The sequence below is a fragment of the Scyliorhinus canicula genome, chromosome 2, assembly GCF_902713615.1.
Source record: "Scyliorhinus canicula chromosome 2, sScyCan1.1, whole genome shotgun sequence".
Classification (NCBI taxonomy): Eukaryota; Metazoa; Chordata; class Chondrichthyes; order Carcharhiniformes; family Scyliorhinidae; genus Scyliorhinus; species Scyliorhinus canicula.
In genome coordinates, this window is record NC_052147.1 from 112,144,269 (window position 1) to 112,171,955 (window position 27,687).

The following is a 27,687-nucleotide window of genomic DNA, read 5'->3' on the forward strand; positions in this document are numbered from 1 at the left end:
ATGTAGCAATTGGTGAGCACTGGATCAATTAATGATGCAGTGAATCAGTCTGTGTAGGTAATAAATCAAGAAGTGTGTGTATAGGTATCAGTATGCCCGTCAGGAACCAAGCTGAATGTGTATATTTTACTTCAGAAATATTTGAGCTAGCCTTCCTTTCATTTATTGGGGCAATCGCGCAAATTACATATTGTGAGGATCATTGCTTCCAGATAATTGCAATTACCTGATTATTTGATAATTCTATGTGAAAATGATCATAGGGTGACTCCGAATCCAGAGATGGCAATATTTGGAGTGTCGAAAGATCCAGGAGTCCGGGAGGGGGGGGGGGGGACATTTTGGCCTTTGCTTCCCTGGTGGCCCGGAGATGGATTTTGCTGGTTATGGAGGTCATCGCCCAACATCCATGTTCAAGGAGAGTGAAATATTGGAATGTAGAAAACCACAGGGACTTAAAGATTATGAAGGGAAGCTTCCAGTGGGACATATAGTTCTGAATGGTGCAGATACAGTAGCCAAGTGTTTATAATACAGGACTAACAATACAGAGGTCACAATTCGGGAGCATTTGTTGATATCAGACACAACCTATTTTCTTAACAGCTTGGTCAGCTGCCTGACTCCCCATTTCACATCAATATTTTCCAGGCGCTACCTAAATTTATGTTTAAGCATGACATAACCAATTAGATGCTGCTCACAGAGGCAACATCAACTGTGACCATGGAGTCAGTCTCCAGTCTAATCACCTGTGCAGTCCAGACACTCAGAGCTACAAATACAGACAACTCTGCACCAATACAAAGAAACAAGGCATTATCAATAAGACACTGCCTTCCTGATATGGGAAAGCAGCAAGTCAAGCAGGTTCTTTTTATGACAGAGCCAAAATACACGGGTAAAAATGAATATCGCTCTTTAACCACCAATGATAATATAACAGGATAGAACATAAAATAGCAGTTTGTGTGTACTCCTCACAAAGTGTGTTGGCTGATGATACTGAAATGGACTGATATAGCAGGCTAAATCGCTGGCTTTGAAAGCAGACTATGCAGTCCAGCAGCACGGTTCGATTCCCGTAACAGCCTCCCCGGACAGGCGCCAGAATGTGGTGACTAGGGGCTTTTCACAGTAACTTAATTTGAAGCCTACTCGTGACAATAAGCGATTTTCATTTTGAGGGCAGCACGGTAGCATTGTGGGTAGCACAATCGCATCACAGCTCCAGGGCGTCCCAGGTTCGATTCCGGCTTGGGTCACTGTCTGTGCGGAGTCTGCACATCCTCCCCGTGTGTGCGTGGGTTTCCTCCGGGTGCTCCGGTTTCCTCCCACAGTCCAAAGATGTGCAAGTTAGGTGGATTGGACATGATAAATTGCCCTTAGTGTCCAAAATTGCCCGTAGTGTTGGGTGGGGTTACTGGGTTATGGGGATAGGGTGGAGGTGTTAACCTTGGGTAGGGTGCTCTTTCCAGGAGCCGGTGCAGACTCTATGGGCCGAATGGCCTCCTTCTGCACTGTAAATCCTATGATGATTTCAGTAGGAGGACAATGCCCCATTTAAGAAACACTTCTCCATTCCCTGGTTTAAAAAAAAGGAACCTAAATTTTGAAAGAGCATCAAACTAAACTGTGCTGTTCTTTCTACACAGCTCTTACTTCAGACAGTTAACCATTGTGAGCCCTCTATCCCCAACTGATCAACTGCACACCATCTATGGTCATTTACTTAAATAACATTGTGTGATAAATACCTTTTTGTTTTGTGTCTGGCTACAAAATGATTCAATTTCTTTGAGGCAAGATGCACATACGAATCCTTGTGATTATATATTTGTTGTTTGTGTATATTTTCACACTTCCCATAACACATGATAAAATGCTTCAGTCAGATGAACTTGGTGGCAGTTGGAAATACAAGCTTTTTCCATAGATGTAACCATCTTTTTATCAGCAATAGGAAGGTTTGTCCCATACAGCTGGAGGGATTTATGGTCTCTCACAACCTGTGTAACCAGTTCAGCGTGATGGACGTGCACCCACTTTCATGCTCCATACAGAGTCGCCCACTGGATGTCAACATGAAATTCAGAACTTTGATCTCTCCACTCATAGGAAAGGTCAGGATTTACACCATCCACCTTCTGACTCAGAAACAGGAACATTACCATTAAGCCGAAGGCTTGCTGCTCCTACTAATTAGAGATTCAAAGTTACAATGAAAGTGGGTAAAAGAAGCAACAAATAACAATCAGGAGAATGTGTGATGTTGTAGCTGGTGACCAGTGTGGTGACGGTAAGCGATTCTAGGCAATTCCCTGTGAACGGCTACCAATTTAGTGACTTCCTTTTATGTATGAAGATGGACAATACTTTTAAGCCATGTCTCAAACACAGTGCAGTTTGAAAGATGTGGCAATATGACACAGACAGAAAAAAGGCAGATGATGGAGGTGCAGTCGCTGAAAGTAGACAAGGTACTTGAAAAAACACTTGGAAACCCAGCCAACATCAAAATGCTGGATGTCTAAATAATCACCAAAATTGCAAACAAGCCAACGATGGGTGAGTGAGCCTAGTTAAATTCCAGATATTATTTTTCAGCAAATCACCTTTTTGGAATGGGCCTGCAAAAGCTTTTTGATCGATTTCTATATTTAAATATGCTTAGCGAATTTACTGTACTACTCAAGGGACACACAGCAAACAATCAAAAGCTGAAAGCAGCAGTAATATAAAATACTAAGAAATCTCACATAATCCCTGTAGTTCTTAACATTACAAACCAATATTCTGGTTAGAAAATGAGTGTATGTGTGCACATCTCCCAATAGCTGTCCCACAATTACAATTGCTGCAGCATTCTGATTAGCCAGCAAGGTTCCCTTCATTATATGGTGCCACTATTGTTGGGCTGAGTATGCAATAAGAGACTGGTGGATATATAAAAAGGAATAATTCTGCTCGCTGAAACACTTATAACCATCACCATGCGCCCACGTCAAATTTTAATTACTTCCTCAGCTTGATCACACATTTGACTAAAAAGCTCCAGAGATGACTATCCAACCTCAACCACTCATTTCAAATACAGCTTTCCAGAAAAAAAAGAGGAACCAGAGGGTGTTCATTTTTAGTGATGCTCTCTGGGAAGGATCTGGTGGTGGAGGTGTTGATGCAGCACATATTCCAACTTTGTACACTTCGCCCAGTTTTGGATCATGAGAACAAACTTCAAAATAAAAAATATGCATTACGAAAGCTCTCATCTCCAAAACACAAGGATCCGGATTCAAGTTCCACTCCAGGTCATGAGCACAATGTTTAAGGCTGACATGCCCACGCAGTACTGAGGTGGTGGCGCACTGCCAGGAGTGCCATCTTTTGGATGTTGACATTGAACTGAGGCCCCATCTACTTGCTCAGGTGGATGTCTAGGACCCCACGGGGCGATTTCAAAGATGAACAGGGGAGATATCCCCAGTGTCCCAGCCACTGTTTGTCCCTCGATCAGCATTGCAAAAAGAAACAATAGATCGGCTGGGATTTTTCACCCCCCTACCCCACAGTGTGTTCTTCAACAGCAGAGATGGCTCACCATTGGTGGGATCTTCCAGTTCCGCCGAAGGCTATGCCATTTTGTATGGCTGGCCCACCCAGTCACCCATTAGCTGAACCCCTCAATTTCAGCTTAGCCATTTTGCACCACAAGGAGTTGTTTCCCATTGTGAGAGAGTCTAGGACCAGAGTCCATAGGGGCTGGTTTAGCTCACTGGGCTAAATCGCTGGCTTTCAAAGCAGACCAAGCAGGCCAGCAGCACGGTTCGATTCCGGTACTAGCCTCCCCGGACAGGCGCCGGAATGTGGCGACTAGGGGCTTTTCACAGTAACTTCATTGAAGCCTACTCGTGACAATAAGCGATTTTTCATTCATAATCTCAGATTAAGGAGTCACCCATTTAAAACAGGAATGAGAAAGAATTTCTTCTTGGAGGGTAGTGAATCTGTGGAATACTTTACCACAGAGGCTGTAGAGACTGGGCCATTAAGTATGTTCAAGACTGAGATAGACAGATTTTTAATCAGTAAGAGAATCAAGGATTCTGGGAATAAGGCGGGAAAGTGGACTATTAGATTAGTCATGATCTCAGTAAATGGTTGAGCAGAGTTGATGGGCCAAATGGCAAACTTCTGCTCCTATGTCTTATTTCTTCTGTCTTAAAAAGGTCCTCATTGCTTATTTCCATCAGGGTCCCACAAGCATGGAAAACCCAGGAAAATGAGTTGGATTTGGACAGGTCCAGAGGAGTTGATGGAAGCTCAGTCCCATAGGAATTCTACCCCAAAGAAGAGAATCCACCTTTGTTTTTATTCAGTCTTTCATGTGATGCGAGTGTTGCTGACAAGGCCAGTGTTTGTTGCTCATCCCTAATTACCCTTGAGAAGTTGGTGCTGAGCTCCCTGCTCAAACTGCTGCAGTCAATGTGGTGTAGGTCCACATACGGTCTGTCGAGGAAGTGTTTCATGGTTTCACAAGCTAATTATCAGAGGTTAGGGGGTCAAAGAACATGGTCTAGAAGCTGGCAAGTTACATGGCAAAATATTCATCGCCCGCAAGTGACCAGCATTAGACTATTCTAACACTCTTCATTGTACATTTGAGGCTTTTAAAGAAAATATTACAAATGCTTACATTTGGGGAAATAATGGCCACTTCAGAACAATATGATAGTCCGAGTACCTGCCACAATGAAGCTCAACAGAAGGTTGATACAGAATGAGGCAGTGCATTCAGCATATTCTAACTCATTCATCCATAATTAACCGATAATCCCTCCAATAAAGAAACAGCTGTCTCGGCATTTCTAGGGTTACTTCTTCGATACCCACCACTGATCACGTGAAAAGATCTTCCCGATATTAGTCTCAACTTTGTTGCTGGTCATTTTTAACCTCTCCCCATTGTCTCAAGGACAGATTTTAATTTGAAGCATTGTTCTAGATTAATTTCAACATATCATTTGCTATCTTATACAACTTTTCACAGGATGGATTTCTGCGATTGGTCATAGATAATGAAATCATAAGGAACATTCTCAAATATTTTATATTTTAAACTTTCTCACAAACAACCAACAGTGGAAATCTTCCCCATAAAGAAAGTGTCATTATCCAGTTCACAGGATCATTATCATTGCTCCAGGATTTTAACATCTCCCTGCCTATACATAACCAGAATTAGCAGTCATGGTATAGCCTTATCAGAGCATTCTCCAAAATGTGACTTATGCTACACTGCAAAAATGATTGCATATTATTTACTTTAAAAAATGCAATGAGAATCACAAACTTTTAATAAATAATTAAAAACTACTATGATTCTGTCCACCTCCTTCAGGTGCGAAGCCCTAAAGAGGTCATTAACAACCATGGAACCTCGATTGGGCTGATCAATGATTATTCTTGGCAAAGTATTGCAGCGGTTTGTTGTTGCCTTCTGCAGCATGGTTGACCAGGAAACTTCCCACTCTTAGCACCTGCCATCAGGAAGGATTTACAGTCTGATAATCAACCTGTTTGGCCACATTATGAATGCACCTTCAGTGGCCATCAATTCCTGAAGTGGGCAGGAGCCCAGAAGCAGGGATACTACCACTCCACCACAAGACCTTCACTCACTATGATTCAACGTGACAAGGAAATCGAATGGAAGAGTTGCGTGCTGAGGGACACACTAAAGCTTGGGATAGCCATTGCAGAGGTGCAATGGGGGAAATGTCACTGTCTAAGGCCTTTCAGCCCTAGTGAACAGTGGGGAGGGGAATTGTACAGAGCCCCTTCAAGCTGTATGACTCACACTGAATGTGTACAGTGAATATTATGGGCGCGATTCTCCGCAAATGCGGAGAATCGTAAAGGCTGCCGTGGGACATGCCGAGACCCACGGCAGCCTTCACGGCCACTTCCGGGGCCGATTCTCCCCCCCGGGCGGGGCTAGGAGCACGGCCCTGTGCGTCACGGCGGCGCGGCCTTGACGACGGTCGTCAAGTCCGCACGTCAAGCGTCACGCCGGCTGACGCGGCCGATGACGTCAGCCGCGCATGCGCAGGTTGGACAATGCCAACCCACGCATGCGCAGTTGGCGTCTTTCTCCTCAGTTGCCCGGCAAGACGTGGCGGCTTGATCTTGCCGGGCGGTGGAGGGGAAAGAGTGCGTCTGTTTTGGACACTGGCCCGACGATCGGTGGGCACCGATCGCAGGCCTGTCCCCTCCCGAGCACAGTTGTGGTGCTCCCGTGCCAATCGGGCCTCTAGATGCCCCAAACGGGCATCTGGCGCCCGTTTCACAATGGTAGCGAGCAGGTGTGTTTGCTGCCGTGGTGAAACAGGCGTGAAGGCCCGGCCGCTCGGCCTTGGCGAATCGCCGCTCGCCGTAAAAAACGGCGAGCAGCGATTCGTGGCGTGGGTCGGGAGTGGAGAGAATAGCGGGAGGGCGTGAAAAATGTCAGGAGGCCCTCCCGCTATTCTCCCTCCCGGCGTGGGGGGGGCGGAGAATCGCACCCTATATGTATCATAATTGTATGGAAGCACCTCACAGAGTGTAACCTGATCGGTGTAGACAACCTGAATATTATTGCACCGAGTGTAATGGCCATTTTGAAATGTTTGTAATGTTCTTTCATATATTTTACAAATAAAGTATATTTTTGTTTAAAAGTGATACCTGTTATTGCAAAAAGTGTTTGCCAGTCAGAGTTTGCAATTTTAGATTGTAACTATGCATCTGGGGGTCGTCATTGTCCCACTTGTCAGCCTTCCTACAAGGGACAAAAGATATGTGACAATTCTGTCTCTCACCCCTCTCAGGGTTGACAGAGGCACATCTCAGCATCCTGAGGTCAGGAAATGTACACTGGCGTGGCTGCGAGAACAGAGGCTCTAATTGTCTTCATTAAAAATGGGGTGGAAAATTAAGAACCCGAACAAGTGTTATTTGTGTTTAATCGTGCACAAGGCGGGTGCTTCGGTATAACTGATTCCAGGACTAAACACACAGGACATGTCCATTCATTCCGTTACTCGGTTTGAGTCACACTGAATAAACAGTGAAGGGGGGTGAGGGGGCACACAGAGCTCCTGAGTGATTATTCAGTGCGACTCAATGGGATCCTGCAACTGGATCAGAGCAGCGATACCTTCTCACTGGCTCCTGTCGGCTTTCAGCAATTAACACACACAATGCACAGTCCAAAGTACTCGGCAGACAATACGCCACACAACTTTGCTCAATTATTCCTGAAACTGTAGCTCACAGTTTTGAAGGTGTAAACACCTCGGTCATGCTCAGCATGTTACAAAAGAATTGTTCGCAGTTTCGGAATAACTTCTTGTTCTCGGTATCACGCTGCTCAATCTCTTAATACCTCACTCACACTGCTTTAATTTGTCAGCAACAGAGCGCCCCCGTTTGCCAACCCTTTCCACATGGTCTTCAGCACATTGCTATTGGTCTAATGCGTTTCTTATCTGGGTGCAGGGTTAACACACACGATTGTTACGGCCCAAACGAGCCATTCCCCTGCCTTTGCCCCGTACGCTGTTTTTATTGAAGTAATCATCTAATGCAAGTCTTATGTTGCAAGCACTGCTCCCCACCCGCCCTCTCCTTACTAATAAAGTCATTCATTAAAAGCTGGGAATTGGCTTCTGCGGACCTTACGCCTTGTCACTTTCCAACAGGATATCGGTTGCATTTATGCAGAGATAACAGCACGGGAGCGTGTACCTTGTAGCTGTTTGAAACGCCCATCCGTGGCATTGAAAGACGCCTGGTGAGATGGATTGTAACCAGGGGACAGCCCGGCCAAAGTGGACATGAGTAGAAAATTCAGGTGGCAGGGCAGAGAGGGAAATTGCCCTGTGCACTCCCGGTTGAGTGAGGTAGACAGATAGACGGTGGACTCCAGAGCCCACTTTCCACAGGCTGCTCCGCAGAAAGGCAACAGGCACTGCAGGGCACTTATGGGTGGAGCTCTCCGAGTTGAAGTTTAATTTCTCTTCCCCAGGTTAGCAATGTCCCAGATCTGCTTGAGTGAGTTCCTGAGCGGCCAGCATAATCCTACGAAGCGACTGAGCAGGGTGTCGGGACTCCATTACCAGCACTGTTCCACCTGATCTCCGCACTTGAAAAGAGTTGCAAGTGAATTGGGCTTTTATTTCACACTGGCCCTCTGGTAATAATCGGGTGAGTGATGTCACTTACTGTTTGCTCACAGAGGTGTGTGGAATAAAATGTAGGTCTCCAACAATCAGGAGACAGCAGATGGAATACTACAGGGCAAATAGTGCAGTTTGCATTGGTTGTCTTTGTTCAAACTGAATGCACATGAATGAGATTTTGAATGTAGTGCAAGTTTAATTCATCACAGTAACAAAAATGTGTAGGGGGGTCAGTGAAATAGATATACAACTAAAATTGAATCATAAAGCCTTTCGGTGACATACAAATAATTAATAGAACCACATTAGAGAAGTTACATTTTGCAAATGAATTGTTTTTTATTCATTTATGGATGTGGGTGTCGCTGGTTAGGCCAGCATTTATTGCCCATCCCTAGTTGCCCTTCAGAAGGTGGTAGTGAGCTGCCTTCTTGAACGATTGCAGTCCTTGAGGTGTAGGTATACCCACTGTGCTGTTAGGGAGGAAGGTCCAGGATGTTCCCCCAGTGACAGTGAAGGAACGACGATTCACAGTAACTTCATTGCAGTGTTAATGAAAGCCTACTTATGACACTAAGAAAGATTATTATTATATATTTCCAAGTCAGGGTGGTGTGTGACTTGGAGGGGAACCTCCAGGTGGTGGGGTTCCCAGGTATCTGCTGCTCTTGTCCTTCTAGATCAGGGGGTGGGCAAACTACGGCCCGCGGGCCGCAAGGTCTTTATGCGGCCCACCAAGTCATTAAAAAAAAAAGAAATTTTTAATTATTTTTTTTAAGGTTAATGGGGGGGGCTGTTGAGTTACTTACTGGTATAGGGTGGATACGTTGACTTTAGTAGGGTGATCATTGCTCGGCACAACGTCGAGGGCCGAAGGGCCTGTTCTGTGCTGCACTGTTCTATGTTCTATATGTGGCGCCCAGAATCATAACCGGGTGAAGTAATTATTTTACTTAATATACTATGCGGCCCTTTAAAATTGTGAATTTCTGAATGTGGCCCTTGCACGGAAAAGTTTGCCCACCCCTGTTCTAGATGGTAGTGGCCCAAGGAACCTTGGCGAGTTACTGCAGTTCATTTTGTAGATGGTACACACAACTGTCACTGTTCTTCGGTGATGGAGGGTTTGAATGTTTGTGGAAGGGGGAGCAATCAAGCTGGCTGCTTTGTCCAGGATGGCGTTGAGCTTCTTAGAGTTTTGTTGGAGCTGCACTCATCTAGGCAAGTGGAGAGTCTTCCATTACACTCCTGAATTGTGCCTTGTAGATTGTGGACAGGCTTTGGGGGGTCAGGAGGTGAGTTACTCACCATAAGATTTCTAGCCTTTGACCTGCCCTGGTAGCCACGGTATTAATATGGTTAGTCCACTTCAGTTTCTGATCAATGGAAAGCCCCAGAATGAAAAGGGGAAGGCGGGGTGGGGGAGGAGAAAAATGTTTTTAATTGATTTTGAAATTAGGGGATGAGATTCCAATATACAAACAGCGATGAACTACTTTCGAGCTCACAATTTCACCGTTAATGCAGAGGTGTTGGCACATTTATTTGAAAGCTGTTTCACATAATATCGGTCCTCAGCATAATTTATGTGGGAGTGCGTGTATGGGAAGCAGTTGCTTTGGAGAAGACTGTTTTTATTATTTCACGGATTGTGGGTGACACTGGCTCGGCCAGCATTTATTGTCCATCCCTAATTGCCCTTGTGACGGTGATGGTGAGCTTGAAATGCTGCAGTCCATGGTGTGTAGGTACAGTGCTGTTATGGAGCGAGTTCCAGGATTTTGCCCCAGCGACAATGAAGGAACGGCGATATAGTTCCAAGCCAGGGTGGTATGTGGGTTTGAGAAGAACGTGCAGGTGGTAGTGGTTGCAAGGTTTGGAAGGTGCTATTGGAGGAGCTTAGGTGAGTTGCAGCAGTGCATCTGCTGCCAATGTGCAACGGTAGGGGAGAGTAATTGCAAAACATTGTTCTTGCATTCCAATAATGCAAAGCATGGGGAAGTTCCATAAAATTTTGATAATGCTCCTCGCATGAAGGAACAACAGGGTGTCAGGCTGGTGTGATGATGTATTGGATATCTAACTGGATGAATCATCCAAGACTCGAGGTCAAATCCCACCATCGAGATTGTGAATCTGAATTCAGTTGAGAAAAAAAAACAATTAAATGAATCTAGATTAGTGTCCGTCATGGTGATCATGAAGCTATATGATGGTCGTTAAACCCAAAATGGTTCACTGATATCCTTTAGGAAAGAGGCCCATCAACTCTAGACCCACATCCATGTGTTTGGTTCTGAACTGACCTCGGGAATAGCCTAGCAAGCCACTCAGGTGTATCAAATAAGAATGCAACTGAATAGATCATCCGCTTCAACCTAGGCACTAGGTACAGACGTAGGAAAGTTGCACCCAGTCCAGACATTCCAACAAACTTCTCCTCAGTAACATGTGGGAATTTGTGCCAAAGGTCAGACTGCTGTCCCACAGATGAGTCAAACATTAGCCTGACACCTATTCTTCTGTGAGTATGATTATCAGCCAGTATCCCAGAGACTCCTATCACCATCCATGGATATGTCCTGTCCCACTAGCAGGAAAACCCAGAGGTGGTAGAATGGTGGTATGCAGACATGTGGATGAGGGTCCTAAACATTGACTGTGGATCCCATGAAGTCTCACAGCATCAGGTCAAACACAGGCAAACAAATCTCCTCCTAATTTCCACCTATCCCCGCTGACGAATCCATATACTCCTCTTTGGTGATATCAGTTCAAAGAAGTAGTGAGGATACACAATATGCTCTGGGTGGAGAACTTCAATGCCCCTCACCAAGAGTGACTCGGTGCCACCAACACTGACCATGCTGTCCAATACCTGAAGGAAAGATATGCCAGACATATGCCAGCTTTCAGACGGTGACGAGACAACCAATATGAAGGATAAAGCTACTGGACTTCATCCAGCAATCTACTGGTCACACATGCATCTGTCCAGGACAGTGCTAGTAAGAATGATCATCACACAGGCGTTGTGGAAATTAAGTCTCACCTTCACACTGAGGATTCTCTATTGGGTTGTTTAGCGCTATCACTGTGATGATGTAATTGATTCAGCAGTTTTAAGGCAGGCTTTTACAAAGTGGGGATCGTGACCCACGGGTGGGTCATGGACAGGTATAAAAAGGGTCGCAGCGCATCCTGAAATTAACATAGATATCCCAACTACTGGGTAAGATCAGCAGGATCGCAAACAGAAAAAGTTCCATGAAAGTGGCTTATGTGAGGTGAGATACGGGAGAATGTATGGCCCAGGAGTGAGAAGCAGTGTGGACTGGCAGATTGACAGACATCGCAAACAGATGATCAGCTGTAATTTGGAACCATCACACGGACAATACTGAAGCTGAGTAACGGGAAATTGGGTGGTCACCAATCAATCCGACTCTTCACTCAACTAAACTTAAAATTGAGTGGTGCACAGATCCTCACCCTGAAGCCCTCTGCTTACACTCTCTGTCTCTCTCTCTGTCCTCTCGTTGGAAAGAGCTTTTGGGAAGCCCAGCACCAGGTTTGAGAGTTTACGCATGAATTCTAGATGTGGGAGGGATAACAGTGTTTGGAGAAATATGTCTTCTTTCTTTCTGGGTCTGGGTGTCGATCCTCACCCGCAGTAAAACTCATTGCATTTACCAAATTAAACCTGGCACAGAACAATCACACTCGGACTCTTTCACAACAGCTACCAAAGGAGGACCTTCAGAATTTTATGGAAACTCACTTGTCTTTGTCTGCACACCTCCGCCCCCCCCCCCCCAGCCCCTCCCTCCCCACACCCCGCAAAATCATCTTGCATTGTACGTGAAAAAAATGTTGATATCAATCCCAAAAGTAGCTTTTCCAAGTTTAAAACTGTATCCCTTTGTCTTAATCTCAGTCTCAGTTTAATTTACAGTAATGTTCTGGATTCCTCTTCCCCCGCCATTTATTAGCATACTGCATCTTCTCCTGCAAAACTATTTTTAAGATCAAAGACTATTAAGCCTGAATTTCTCTAGTGTCTCCTCTGTGTTAGTCATGGCTCAATGGGTAACGCTCTTGTCTCTACATCAGATGGGTGTGGGTCCCCCCACATCTAGGCTAAGTGTAGTACTGCAGGAATGCTGCCCTGCTGAGAAATGCCATTTTCCAGTTACCATGTTTCATGGAGGCTCTGTCTCTCATGTGGATGTAAATGATTCCATGGGACTACATTTAATAAGAGCAGGGAGTTATCCCTGATATCCTCACTAACATTTATCCCTCAATCAACATCACAAGAACAGATTATCTGGGGCGGGAATCTCCAGCCGCGTTCACCCGACGACCGGAGAATCCCACCCGAGGTCAATGGATTTTTCCATTGTCGGCTTCTCGCCCGTGGTGTTCTTGCGGCGGGCGTGACGGAAGAATCCAGCCCCTTGCTTTTTCACATTGCTGTTGTTTGGATTTGCTGTGCATAAATTAGTATCACAGCAGTGACTGTATTTCATTGGTTGCAAACTACTTTATTATACTCATTTAGTTGTGAAGGTGCTCGAAAAATGTAAATTTTGTTCTTGAATAATTCAAACATTGATATCAACCTCATGGCTCTCTGCCCTCTGCACTTTGAATATATCTGTACTTTCATAGAGTCGTGTAGTTTTGCAACACAGAAAGAGGCCCTTCGGCCCATCATGTCTCTCCCAGCGATCAAGTGGGTCCCGAAGGTCAGCCAGCTGGCAAAAGTGAGCCCAGGGAAAAAAAGTTTGAAAAACACTGTAATAAGGTCAAGGCCAGGAGCTTTAAATGCCTTCAGAGCTTGACTGTTCATTTGAGAGCTTGGCAGTTCCAATCCGTTATCCACTTTTTACACATATGTCCACTCGTAACATAGAACATAGAACAGTACAGCACAGAACAGGCCCTTCGGCCCTCGATGTTGTGCCGAGCAATGGTCACCCTACTTAAACCCACGTAACCCGTATACCCGTAACCCAACAATCCCCCCATTAACCTTACACTACGGGCAATTTAGCATGGCCAATCCACCTAACCCGCACATCTTTGGACTGTGGGAGGAAACCGGAGCACCCGGAGGAAACCCACGCACACACAGGGAGGACGTGCAGACTCCACACAGACAGTGACCCAGCCGGGAATCGAACCTGGGACCCTGGAGCTGTGAAGCATTGATGCTAACCACCATGCTACCGTGAGGCCCCAATGGGTAACAATCCCAAGAGGAAATTATAAATGTCTTAATAAAATACTTTCTAAAAAACAATCCCAAGAGGAACCTGACCACTCTCAAAGGGCATCTTCACTCTCCTATAGGTGCCCCTGGATCTATGCAAAAAGGTACCCTACTTCCCCAAAGAACTCCAGCAGCTTTAGACCTACTCTTGCAAAGTTTAAATCCCCCAAGTTATATTTTGGTCATCTCAGTTACAAAACTGGATATCAGTGAACTCGGACATCTGCAGGTGCCTCTGCAAACCATGGATGTGCAAACTACAACCCACCCTCATTTACCTCAACCCATCGGCAAAAGTGGTGGGTACTAGGTTTGTGGCAGAACCTCCAGAATCCAATCTCCAGCACCATTTTGACAAAGCTGTGGGTCCTTTCCGTCTGGTGAGATCCACACAGACATGGGAATAATGTGCCTACATGGTCAATGACCCAGGGCCGGGATTGAACACGGATCCTCAGTGCCGTGAGGCAACAGTACTAACCACTGCACCACCATGCTTAGGCAGTGGTTGGTTAAGGAGAGACACCATTGCTTGCATTGTTCACATGGATTCTGGATCCAATATAGAGGGCACCGTTTGGCTGTCCAATAACTCAAGATCCCAACTCAAAACAAATGTGTGAGGATAAGTGTGAAGCAGCATCTCCAGCAGACTGCAAAATCTGTCCATTATATCAACATTTTTTGATTCACTCACATCAGATAAACCTTTATGAAGAGTTTGGTTTAATTTAAAACTGACCATGAGCCATCACAGAGAGTGGTTAAGTAAACAGCCAGCTGCAAACAAAGAAGAAATGGATGACAGGGGGTGGCACTTGGCAATGCAGAGAAGCCTCAAGAATGTACGTCACCCAATTGGTACAATATGGGCCAGAACTTTTACGTTGCTCGTGCTCGACGTAGAAGCGTGTGATGATGTCAGGCGCGCATCACAATGTCATCATGCACGCGCACAATAATTCAGTCGGCGGGCATGCGAAAGAGTTGGAAGCGTGCCGCTGATGTTCAAGCAGACAATTTAGGTCATTAAGGAACCAATTGAACAAACTTTTACATGGCCCAACTGCTTTTATGGTTGGCAAGCAGTCAGACAGATTGGTCAGGCAGCCTTCACGTTTTAGCTTCAACCTCGATCCAGGGTGAGATGAAATAGAATTTAAGAAAGTGTCTGGAGACTTTTTGTGTTTGAATGTGCTATCTCGACACATTTTTGCATACTTTTTCCCTCGCAATTTATTATTTTTTTTACAAATCAGCAAATCCCCGTGACAACTCTTACAGCGGGTATCCCTCTGAGGGAGTGCCAGCCCACACCCTCCCTTTTCTTGGCTGTTTTACAAAAGTGCACGGCAGCATTGACAAAGGCATCGGAGTAGCTCTCAATCTGCTTGTTTTGTTTACAGAGGGAACTTGGGTGTGGAGAGAAGAGCAGAAAATGTGAAACTTTTTTTTTTTAAAGGTGAACATTGGAAACTAGATAGCATCGTTGTCACAGAAATCTGAAAATAAAAGAGCAAAAATCACAATAAAATGAACCAGACATGCAGCTATTTAGAAATTTAAAACAACAGAAAGTGTTGGAAATGCTCAGCAGGTCTGGCAGCATCTGTGGGGAGAGAAACAGAGTTAATCCAGCGAGTTCAGTCTGCTGAGCCCAAAACTACTACATCCACTTCCCACCCGCCCTTTGAAATTTATTTTTAAATTTCAGCCGCCCACTCCCACCCCACTACCTACACCAACTGTTTTATGCTTATCTGAGTGTGGTGAATGTAATATATATATGTATATATGATAATTCACACTGTCTTTGTAAGCGCAGGAGTGCTATCCTACCACTAGGGGGAGTAGCTCTGGGAGTACTCAGGAACTTGTACTGGGCTCCACCCTTGGCTCTGCCCATGACTCCTCCCCCGAGTGCAGCTGTATAAATACCCTTGTGACAGGTACCGAATTAGCCCGCCCACCATATTTAAATAAGAGATAAAGGATTAATTGGGTTGTTACCATGCCAATTGACTCAGTGATGGAACCATCAATTCACCAGACACATGTTTTCGATATGAATCTAGGCTTTAATCGACTTACTTCAGAGTCAGCCTGAGTTCACTAAGAGTTCATCAACAGGTAACAGGCTGGCTCTGAAGTAAGTCGATTAAAGCCTAGATTCATATCGGAAACACGTGTCTGGTGAATTGATGGTTCCATCACTGAGTCAATTGGCATGGTAACAACCCAATTAATCCTTTATCTCTTATTTAAATATGGTGGGGTAAGTAAAATGCAGCCATCTGTGGTATCTTCTATCAGCGAATAATGTTTGAATGAGTAATGATACTTCCCATTTCACAATTTATATACTTATGAACACAATTTTCTTTTGTATTTGCTCACAACAGTCAATTCTTCATATTACATGCTTTGATCATCAATCTCCATGTGATGAACGGTATTGATAACTGCCATAAACGGTACCTGACCTTTAATACCTTGCCCCTTTAAGAGGCTTGGAACCCTGGGGGACTCCACCTCTGGCTACGCCCCCCAGGAAACGGTATACAGGATAATGCTCCATGTGGTGAGCACACTTCTCTCGGATGCTGTTCAGTTCTCTGTAGATTAAAGCCTTTTGATTACCGACCTCGCTCTCGCGTCGTAATTGAGGGTGCCTCACTCCACAAACAAAAACAACTGCACAAAATAAACTGCACGCATCCTCCATCTTAAATAATCATTGCAACAGAAACACAACAATGATTATGAGATACAGAAAGTGATTCTAAGTCATTTGATGGTCGCCCTCAATTTATAAAGTTGCTTAAAGCAAGGGCATGTTATAATTAATCCGATGTTATTCCTCACCCAGCAAATAACTTGGGAGTTTAATTTCTTCTGCTTTTGATTTATACTCCCTCCCAGTTTGAGAACCAGTGGGAAATATTTGGTAGTTTTCCATGTTTTGTTGTCCAGATTTCAACCATCCGCAAACACCATCATTAATATGCCATATTTACTTAAACTAAGGCAGGTCCGTGTAACAGGAACAGAATGAGATGAGTTATGTAATCCGTTATCAAGACAGTCATTACCTTGTACCTATTATGTACAGAGAGATGAATGGTTGAGAGATTAAAATAAGATACACTTTATTGAACCAAACTTTATTCCAGGGTTGGACCAGGCAGGTTTTAATCTTGCAGTCGTCGTAATACATCGCAATAAAAAACTGTACTAAATGACTGATTAAAATGCTACTGAAATGATACGATGAAGCCAAATAACAATTGCCATACAAATAATTGGATGGGATTTTCTGGTCCTTCCCGCCAGTGGGATATTCCAGTCCCGTTGAAGGAAACCCCCCCCCCCCCCACACACAGCAGGTTCCCTGGCGGAGGGGTAGGCCATAAAAAACACTATAGACCTTGGTGGGACCAGATGATTGCTCCGGCAGCCAATGGTGATTAGTCTCCACCGCCGGAAAATAGGCAACTGTGTTTTGGTGGGGGTGGTGGGGGGGTAAATCCTAACCACTGAAAATTCGTTTTTTTAATAAATTTGGAGTACCCAATTAATTCTTTCCAATTAAGGGCAATTTAACGTGGCCAATCCACCTACCCTGCACATCATTGGGTTGTGGGGGCGAAACCCACGCAAACACGGGGAGAATGTGCAAACTCCACACGGATAGTGACCCAGAGCCGGGATCCAACCTGGGACCTCGGCGCCGTGAGGCAGCAGTGCTAACCGCTGCACCACCGTGCTGTCCAACCATTGACAATTCTGTATCTTAATACGGAAAATGGAAGATGATGTAAGGTACCAATTCATCAAGGTTGAGACAACATCATAAACCAGAAGTGCAAAGCAAGTGTAGCTTCCCAGCCAGATTCCATCACTCTTCCCCAATGGCAGCAACACTTTTTTGCACCTCCTTTTGTTGCTCCTTGCACACTTGCTACTTTCCTTACAATTACTCCCCTCACTTATAGCAATCTTCATGCTCCACCGACATCACAGTACCCTGACACACTTTATTTGTGGTTTCTACCTCAGACGTGGCACAGGGAAGATTCAGGATGAGTTTAAGTTTCTCAATTCATGAGCAACATCATGCAAGTCCTTGCAGAAGTGGTCAGCATGAAGCCCTGTTCCTAGCTAACAGAAGAGGATGTCAGGGCAAATCACATGGTAACAGAGCAGCTGAATGTACCCAGGCACCTCTTGCAACATCAAAAAAACTTCAGTGATCTGACCAGAGCCACTAAGGTAAAAGTCCTACTCCTATCTCTCTTGCTTTCTGCTCATCCTCATTAGCTGTCCTTCCCCAGATTCCACCATGATTTTACAATTGCAGCAGCACTTCATTGCACCTCCTTTTGCTATTACTTGCACACTTGCTACTGTCCTCACTATTACTCACCTCATTTATGGCAATCTTCTTACATCACCTGCACCACACTACCCTGATGCACAGATTTTCAAACTCTTCTGTTGAGATAGACACTAACATATACCCCTTTCCTTTTGTAGGATAAGTTGGCACACAATAAAAGGGAGCAGACACGTGCAAGAGGGACACCATAATTTGAAGCATCGCTCACAAGGAAAGAGTGCACCATCAGTGAAGTGGCAAGAAGGCAGGTCAGCAGCAGAGCAGATATAGACTGCCCAATGTTTGGAAATCTTACTTTTCCTTTATTTTCTCAGAACTTTTGTCCTCACACATTCTACATGACAATCTGGTGCTGTTTTGTGCTACGGATTACCTGTTTCTGCGAACCCATGTCATGATATGCAAATCATTGCATGAAATGCAAATTACATCATGAAATGCTAACCCAGCATACTGCAAGTCATAAACCCAGTCCAAGGAGAGGAAAAGGAGAAAAGGACCCGTAAAAGTACACCATTATGATGTAGCGGCATCAACCAACAGCAACAATATCTATCTATATCAGCTTCAATGTAACGAAATACCCCAAGGCACTTCACCGGAGCATTACAAGGTACAGCACCGAGCCACACAAAGGGGATCAGGTGACGAAAAGCTTGGTCAAAGATGTATGTTTTTAGAAGTGTCTTAAAGGAGGAAAGTAAGGTCGGGAAGTTTAGGAAGGGAATTTCAGAGTTTGGGGCCGAGGCAACTTAAGGCACGGCTACCAATGGTGTAGCAATGAAAATTTGTCACATCTTCACCCTCCCCCTACTCCGTTCTGAGGTTCTCACCTGCTTCAAGAAGACCACCATCATAAGAGGTGCAAACAAGAACCAGGCACTGTGCCTCAATGACTTCTCTCCGGTGGCCTTGACATCAATCGTTATGAAGTGCTTTGAGAGGTTGGTCATGAGGCAGATCAACTCCATACTCCCAGAATGCTTTGATCCACTATAATGCGCATACCGCCACAACCGGTTAACAGCAGACACTATCTCCCTGGCCCTACACTCATCCCTGGAGCATCTCAACATCAAGGACTCCTACGTTAGACTCCTATTCATTGACTACATTTCTGCCTTCAACACCATAATCCCAGCCAAGCTCATATCAAAGTTCCAAAACCTGGGATTTGGCTCCTCCCTCTGCAACTGGATCCTCAACTTCCTGACCCATAGATCACAATCAGTAAGGATAAACAATAACACCTCCTCCACGATAGTCCTCAATACCGGGACCCCACAAGGCTGCGTACGTAGCCCCCTACTATACTCCTTATACACACACGACTGTGGCAAAATTTGACTCCAAATCCATCATCTACAAGTTTGCTAATGACATGCGCACTTGGATGCAAGTTCTCAGCGAGGAACGGGACACAACTCTGTCCCCCCCCCCCCCCCCCCCACGAGGCGCACCTCCACCCGCGACCGCTCTCTTCCCCCGCCGGAAGCCAAATCCTGCAGTGGGTCAGATCTTGAACAATGGTGAGTCAGAGTACAGGATGGAGATAGAGAACCAACTGGAGTGGTGAAATGACAACAATCTCTTCCTCAATGTTAGCAAAACTAAAGAGCTAGTCATTGACTTCAGGGAGCGAAGTGTCATACACACCTCTGTCTACATCAACGGTGCCAAGGTGGGAATGATTGACAGCTTCAAATTCCTGGATGTGCACATCACCAACAATCTGTCCTGGTCCACCCACATCGATGCTACGACCACGAAAGCACAATGTGCCGATACGTCCTCAGGAAACGAAGGAAATTCAGTATGTCCACATTGACTTTTACCAACTTTTACAGATGCACCATAGAAAGCATCCTATCTGGCTGCATTACAGCCTGGTATGGCAACTGTTCGACCCAAGTCCGGAAAAACCTACAGAGAGTCGTGAACACCGCCCAGTCCATCATGCAAACCCGCCACCCATCCATTGACTCCATCTACACCTCCTGCTGCCTGGGGAAAGCAGGCAGCATGATCAAAGACCAGATTCGGCTTCCGGCGGGAGACGAGAGCGGTCGCGGGTGGAGGGGCTCCTCGGGGGAACAAAGCTGTGTCCCGCTCCTCGCTAAGAACTTGCACCCAAGCGTGCAAATTCGTCCGTTTGGGCCCACCGCAACAAGAGAATGGGGACGAAGAAGAACCCAGACTCCAAAGCTCATTAAAGTGGGAGACCTGGGCGCTCAGGAGCGGAGCAATCAGACCCCCCCCCCCCCCCCCCCCCCCCCCCCGGTGACCACCACGAGGCAGGCGGCAGAACAAAGAGGGACTCCCGGCCCGACTGGAAACCTCTCTCTCTAAAAAAAAGTGTTAAAAGAGAGAGGGGAGGGGGAAATAAAAGGGGGGGGGGGGGGGGGGGGGGGGACTAAAAAAATAATAAATGGTGAAAAAAAAGATGAAGAAAAAAAAAAATCCCAGAAGGGAACCAAAGCAGACGGGGCAATGAGCGAGCCCGCTCAGAAGTGCTAATCGGCGAACGAAGCGGCGAACGGAAGATTCGCCGCAACAAAGAGAACTCAACAGACAGGAGCATTTGCCCCATGGGCCGGAGGGAACTGGAACTGGAACCATTGCCGAGGCACTGAGGGAATATCAGCAGGAAAACAAGGCAGAGGCTGAAGCAGACATAGAGACCTCAGTGCAGGCAGCAATGGCCGAGGCCCTGGCAGAGGTGCAGCAGGCCCTGGGCAAAGCAGAGAAGAAACTGTAAGCCGAAGAGGCGACCATTAAGGAGCTGGAAAAAGCCGCGACTGACATGAGCCCACCAGATCATGGCCCTGGAGAAGGAAGTGGCGAGACTGGGCACAATGCAGGGGAGCCTGAAGGGCAGAGTGGACGATCAGGAAAACCTCTCAAGAAGGCAAAATGTAAGGATAGTGGGCCTACCAGAGGGGATCGAGGGTAGAAACCCCACGGCATACGTGGCCAGAATGCTGGGTAACTTAGTGAGGAGGAAAACTTTCCTCAACCCACCAGAAATGGACAGAGCACACCAGTCGCTGGGTCCGAAGCCCAAGGCAGGGGATCATCTGAGGGCAGTTATAGCCAAACTGCACCGGTACCAGGATAGGGAAACAATCCTGCGCTGGGCCAGGAAAAACAGAACCTGTAATGGGAAGGACACTTACGAGGACATTGGGGCAGACCTAGCCAGGAGACGGGCTGAATTCAATAGAGCAAAAGCAGCTCTTCACAAGAACGTTGTGCGTTTTGGTATGCTGTACCCAGCGAAACTCTAGGTCACATACCAAGAAAGAGAATACTTCCTCACAGCCCCCGCCGAAGCAAACAAGTTTGTCAAGGAACACGGGCTGAAAAACCAACAGCGAGGGTAGAAATAAGGGGCCCCTGGTAAGCGGCAACAACACGCCAACAGGGGGGGGGGGGGGTGGTAAGACAACGCCAGGCACCCCCCCCCCCCCCCCCCCCGGTGCCCCCACCCCCGCCACGGCGAGCGCACCCTGAACAAAAAACAAACCACTACCCGAGGGACCGCTTCAGGTGAGAGACCAGGCCCCAACACGAGGGAACGAGAGTAGCGGAGAAGGGAGAGCAAGCAAGAGGAGTACAGGGTAGGATGGGGGAAGAGTAGGCAGAAAACTGCAGAGGCCGGGCAAGGGAGAAGCGAGACTGTGGTAGTCACCACTAGTTGTATGACATGTAGTACGGCACTGCCTGTATAGTAGAGGTACCTGGGTAAATCCCTGCCTGCTGGCTCCGCCTAGTAGGCGGCGTATAAATATGTGTGCTCGCTGGTGCTGCAGCCTTTCTGGTTCCAGCTACAGGAGGCACAACATCTTTGCTCAATAAAGCCTACATTATTCCACTACTCTCGTCTTTGTGGTAATTGATAGTGCATCAATTTATTGAGCAAAGATTTTTTTTTAAATGACGGATCTCCGCATCAAGCCTGATCACCTGCAGCTGGGCCCTCAAGCAGCCAACACTACGTCAGCCTTTGACCACTGGCTAGCCTGCTTCGAAAGCTACCTCCAAACATCCGCTGAGGAACCCTCAGACTCGCAGAATCTCCAAGCCTTCTATTCACGGATGAGCCCTGACATTTTTCCTCTCATCCGGGATGCGCCCACTTACTCCGAAGCAATGGAGCCCCTGAAGGAACACAACGTTTGACCAGTCAATCAAGTATACGCCAGGCACCTCCTGGCCATGAGACAGCAACTCCCCGGGGAGTCTCTAGATGATTTCTGGCATGCCCTGCACATACTAGGTAGGAACTGTGACTGCCAGGCAGTTTCGGCAGTCCAGCACACCAAACTTTTAATTCGAGATGCTTACATTACAGGCATGAAGTCTGCATATGTCCGCCAGCGGCAACTGGAAGGGGCCACGCTTAATCTTGCGGGATCTAGGCAACGCGCTAATTCATTAGAAGTGGCCTCCCGTAACGTCCAGTGCTACGCCCCTGACCGCGTGGCACCCTCGTGGGCATCGTGGGCCTCACTAACTGCCGACTCCAGCTCACCACAGGCCTGCGCCGCGCGGCAGCCAGCCAACTCTGGGGGGGCCTCCCAAGTGCTATTTTTGCGGGCAAACCAAACACCCCAGGCAGCGCTGCCCGGCACGGAGCAAGACCTGCAACAGCTGCGGGAAGAAGGGACACTTTGTTTCTGTTTGCCAGGCCCGGTCGCTCACCACTGTTTCCAGGCCCGGCATTCCTTCACTCCCCACGGATGCCGCCATTTTTCCCTTCGCAAGCCACGTGCAACCCTTGGGCGCTTCCATCTTCTTCACCGCAAGCCACGTGCGGCCCATGGGCGCCGCCATCTTTGGCACCATTTTGGACGCCGTCTCAGGACCCCTGCTTGTCTACCCGTTTATCGCCTGCCGCTACCTCCACCACTGCTGACCAGCCCAGGACCTCCCAGCATCTTCTGCAGCTCACCTCTATCACCCTGGATCAGTCCCACACCCGCAACCGCGATGACAACGGTGAAGATCGATAGGCACGAGACGACCTGCCTTTTTGACTCCGGGAGCACAGAGAGCTTAATCCACCCCACTACAGTAAGGTGCTGCTCCCTCCCGGTACACCCCATCACCCAGAAAATCTCCCTGGCCTCCGGATCCCATTCCATGGAAATCCGGGGGTACTGCATCGCAACCCTCACCGTCCAAGGTGTAGAGTTCAGCAATTTCCGGCTCTACGTCCTCCCCCACCTCTGCGCTGCCCATTTACTCGGCCTGGACTTTCAGTGCCATCTCCAAAGCTTAACCTTAAAATTCAGCGGAACCCTACCCCTCCTCACGAAGCACAGGATGGTCATCGACTACAGTCAGACCATCAATCGGTACACGCAGCTCGACGCATACCCCCTCCCACGCATATCTGACATGGTCAATCAGATTGCGCAGTATCGAGTCTTTTCCACAATGGACCTGAAGTCCGCCTACCACCAGCTCCCCATCTGCCCGGAGGACCGCCAATACACTGCGTTCAAAGCAGATGGCTGCCTCGATCACTTCCTTAGGGTTCCCTTCGGTGTCATTAATGGGGTCTCGGTCTTCCAGCGAGAGATGGACCAAACGGTTGACCGGTACGGACTGTGGGCCACCTTCCCGTACCTAGATAACGTCACCATCTGCGGCCACGATCAGCAGGACCACAAGACAAACCTCCAAAAATTCCTCCAGACCGCCAAACTCCTTAATCTCACATACAATAAGGAGAAATGCATGTTCCGCACCAACCGCTTAGCCATCCTTGGCTATGTCGTGGGAAATGGAGTCCTAGGGCCCGACCCCGACCGCATGCGCCCCCTCATGGAACTCCCACTGCCCCAAGGCCCTGAAACGATGCCTGGGGTTTTTCCCCTACTATGCCCAGTGGGTCGATATTATGCGGACAAGGCCCGCCCACTCATTCAGTCCAGAGTTTTTCCCCGATGGCTGAGGCCCGCCAGGCCTTCAACCGTATCAAGGCAGACATCGCCAAGGCCACGATGCACGCAGTCGACAAGTCCCTCCCCAGGTGGAGAGTGATGCATCGGACGTAGTTCTGGCCACCACCTTCAACCAGGCAGGCAGGCCCGTGCCTTTCTTTTCCCGCACCCTCCATGCCTCCGAAATTCGGCACTCCTCTGTCGCAAAGGAGGCCCAAGCCATCGTGGAAGCTGTGCGGCATTGGAGGCATTACCTGGCCGGCAGGAGATTCACTCTCCTCACTGACCAACGGTCGGTTGCCTTTATGTTTAATAATACACAGAGGGGCAAGATCAAAAATGACAAGATCTTGAGGTGGAGGATCGAGCTCTCCACCTATAACTATGAGATCTTGAATCGCCCGGGGAAGCTCAATGAGCCACAGTACATGTGCCAGTGCACAAGTGGACCGACTCCGGCCTCTCCAGTATGATCTCTGCCATCCGGGGGTCACCCGGTTCTTCCATTTCATCAAGGCCCGCAACCTTCCCTACTCCATCGAGGAGGTCAGGACTGTGGCCAGGGACTTCCAGGTCTGCGCAGAGTGCAAGCTGCACTTCTACTGGCCAGATCGAGCGCACCTGGTGAAGGGCTCTCGCCCCTTTGAGCGCCTCAAGCATGGACTTCAAAGGGCCCCTCCCCTCCACCGACCGCAAGACGTACTTTCTGAATGTGATTGATGAGTACGCCCGGTTCTCTTTCGCCATCCCCTGCCCCGATATGACTTCTGCCATGGTAATTAAAGCCCTCCACAGCATCTTCACTCTGTTCGGTTTCCCCATCTACATCCAGAGCGATCGGGGATCCTCTTTTATGAGCTATGAGCTGCGTTAGTTCCTGCTCAACAAGGGCATTCCTTTGAGCAGGATGACCAGCTACAACCCCCGGGGAAACGGGCAGGTGGAGAGGGAGAACGGGACGGTCTGCAAGGCCGTCCTGCTGGCCCTGCGGTCTAAAATTCTCCCAGTCTCCCACTGACAGGTCCTCCTCGACGGGCTCCACTCCATCCGATCGCTCCTCTGCACCGCGACTAATGAGACCCCTCACGAACGGGTGTTTGCCTTCCCCAGGAAGTCCACCTCCGGGGTCTCACTCCCAACATGGCTGACAGTTCCTGGGCCCATCCTCCTTCAGAAGCATGTGCGGACCCATAAGTCGAAACCCTTAGTTGAAAAAGTCCACCTCCTACATGCAAACCCGCAGTACGCCTACGTGGCACACCCCGACGGGCGCCAGGACACAGTATCCTTCCGGGACCTGGCACCCGCTGGATCCCCACCCACAACCCTCGACCTGAAACCCCCCCCCCCGGTTGACTCATTCACCACTGCGCCACCCTTCAGCGAACCTCACTGCAGCCCCCGCCCCAGTAGGATCCGTCCTCCCACTGGTTCCATTCAGCGGTGATGAAGACGAGGACAACACGCTCCCGGAGTCACAGGTGACCAAGTCGGCGCCCACATCACCACCAGGACTGAGGCGATCACAGAGGGGGGTCAAGGCCCCCAACAGACTGAACTTGTAATGTTTTCCACCACCCCCGCCGGACTCTTTTTTTTTAAACAGGGGGCGAATGTGGTAGTCACCGCTAGTTGTATTACATGTATTACGGCACTGCCTGTATAGTAGAGGTACCTGGGTAAATCCCTGCCTGCTGGCTCCGCCCAGTAGGCGGCGTATAAATGTGTGTGCTCGCGGTGCTGCAGCCATTCTGGTTCCAGCTACAGGAGGCACAACATCTTTGCTCAATAAAGCCTTGATTATTCCACTACCCTCATCTTTGTGGTAATTGATAGTGCATCAGAGACAGTAAGTCCCGGGAGGGCGGCCATCGTACTAGCAGGAAAGCTAGCGCCGGAGACATGCAACAAAGTAGGGCCGCAGCGCACCCCCAGCGGGGGGAGAAGGCACCAAGTGGCGGGGGGGGAACCACTCAGAGACAGGAGGGCAAACGGGGATAGGAACATGGGAAAGAGAGAAAAAAGATGGGTATACGGGAGAGGGGGGAAAAAGGGGGCGGGAAAGGGACCAGGGTGGGGGGGACACAGGGAATAGAAAGGCTAGAAAGGGAATAACAATATGGCTACTGATGTACCATCAATTGGACTCGAGTCGTGAAGAAGTTCCATAAATCAGGCTTTAATTAACTAGTTGTGTGCCCGGCAGTCGACTTACAGAGAAAGGCCGACTGCCGGGTCTTACGGGTTCTTATAACCCACCTCGTAGGCGGGACTGCTTGCCTCTCGGCCAATGGGTGAGCAGTCACATGACTAGCCTCAACCAATCAGCAGAGAGGCACATGACCGACCTGAGCCAATGGGCAGCGAGTGCTCTGCATCAATGGCAGACAGGTACCGTAAACCTCTTCGTCATACCACCACATTCACCCCTTGTGGAGAAAGAAGCCCGGGGGGGCAGGAGTAAGAAGGGGGGGGCAGGAATAAGAAGGGGGGGGCTGTTGGATTGGTGGTATGACTAGAGAGAACGAGCTGTACCGTGGTAAATGGTGGCTGCCCACTGGCTCGCGACGACTGTGCAGATACAATGAACAGCAATGAACAGTACACAAATAGAAAAAAATGTGCACCTTATACATTGGAACTCTGAATGACACGAGGAGTCCGATAAAAGTCCAGTGGAATATCAGATCGATGCGATCAGTCTGTCGGGCGCCCTCTATGTTCTGCTGGACCGTCGCAGCGGTGCCGGTGACGTCGGGCCGATGGCTGTCCTTAACTCCAAGAGCGGCGGTCGTGATCCTGTGTCCGTACCCCTGGTCGGTGCTAGTGAAGCTCTGGCAGAGCGAGGGGGTTCCTGTGCGCTGGGTTGCGGGGGCGCCGGGGTGGGACAGGGCGGAGGGTGTTGATGTGGGGGGTTGGGGCCGCACGCCGGCAGCTGCCAGGTCTCGAAGGGAGACCGTGTCCTGCCGACCGTGGGGATACTCCACGTACGCGTACTGCGGGTTAGCGTGGAGTAACTGGACCTGTTCTACCAACGGGTCGGACTTGTGCACCCGCATGTGCTTCCGGAGCAAGATGGGCCCGGGTGTGGCCAGCCAAGTCGGGAGTGGGGATCCTGAGGACAACGTCCAAGGGAAAACAAGAAGACGTTCATGAGGCATTTGGTTTGTGGCAGTGCAGAGGAGAGACCGAATTGAATGGAGGGCATCGGGGATGACCTCTTGCCAGTGGGAGATAGGGAGATCTCTGGACCGTAGGACCAGTAGGATGGTCTTCCAGACTGTGCCATTCTCCCGCTCGACCTGCCCGTTACCCCGAGGGTTATAACTGGTCGTCCTGCTAAGGCGATGCCCCTGCTGAGCAGGAATTGACGCAGTTCGTCACTCATAAAGGAGGACCCCCAGTCGCTGTGGATGAACGCGGGGGAACCGAACAGGGAGAAAATGGAGAGGAGGGCCTTGATGATGGTTGTCGTGGTCATGTCGGGGCAGGGGATGGCGAAAGGGAAGCGGGAGTACTCATCAATCACACTTAAGAAGTAGGTGTTGCGGTTGTTGGAGGGGAGGGAACCCTTGAAGTCCATACTAAGACTTTCAAAGGGGCGGGACGCCTTTATCAGATGCACTTGCTCGGGGTGGTAGAAGTGCGGTTTTCACTCTGAGCAAATGTGGCAATCTCTGGTCACGGTCCGGACCTCCTCAATGGAGTAGGGCAGGTTGCGGGTCTTGATAAAGTGATAGAAGCGGGCTACCCTTGGATGGCAGAGGTCTGCGTGGAGGGTGCGGAGGCGGTCAATCTGCACGCTGGCGCAGGTACTGCGGGACAGGGCATCAGGAG

The 27,687-nt window shown here is 48.4% G+C and overlaps 1 protein-coding gene across 3 annotated transcripts in view; it reads right to left on the bottom strand.

Annotated features, from left to right (window-relative positions):
- LOC119957194 (spectrin beta chain, non-erythrocytic 1-like) overlaps positions 1–27,687 on the bottom strand; it is a 277,530-nt gene that overhangs the window by 201,050 nt on the left and 48,793 nt on the right. The window contains exon 1 of one of the 3 annotated variants that reach the window (XM_038785016.1): positions 7,789–8,173. The exons of the other annotated variants lie outside the window; for them this stretch is intronic. Coding sequence (XP_038640944.1) covers positions 7,789–7,879 — 91 coding nt within the window. The 5' untranslated portion in view covers positions 7,880–8,173. Of the gene's footprint in view, positions 1–7,788; positions 8,174–27,687 lie in introns of those variants that run through there. 3 annotated transcript variants of the gene reach the window in all.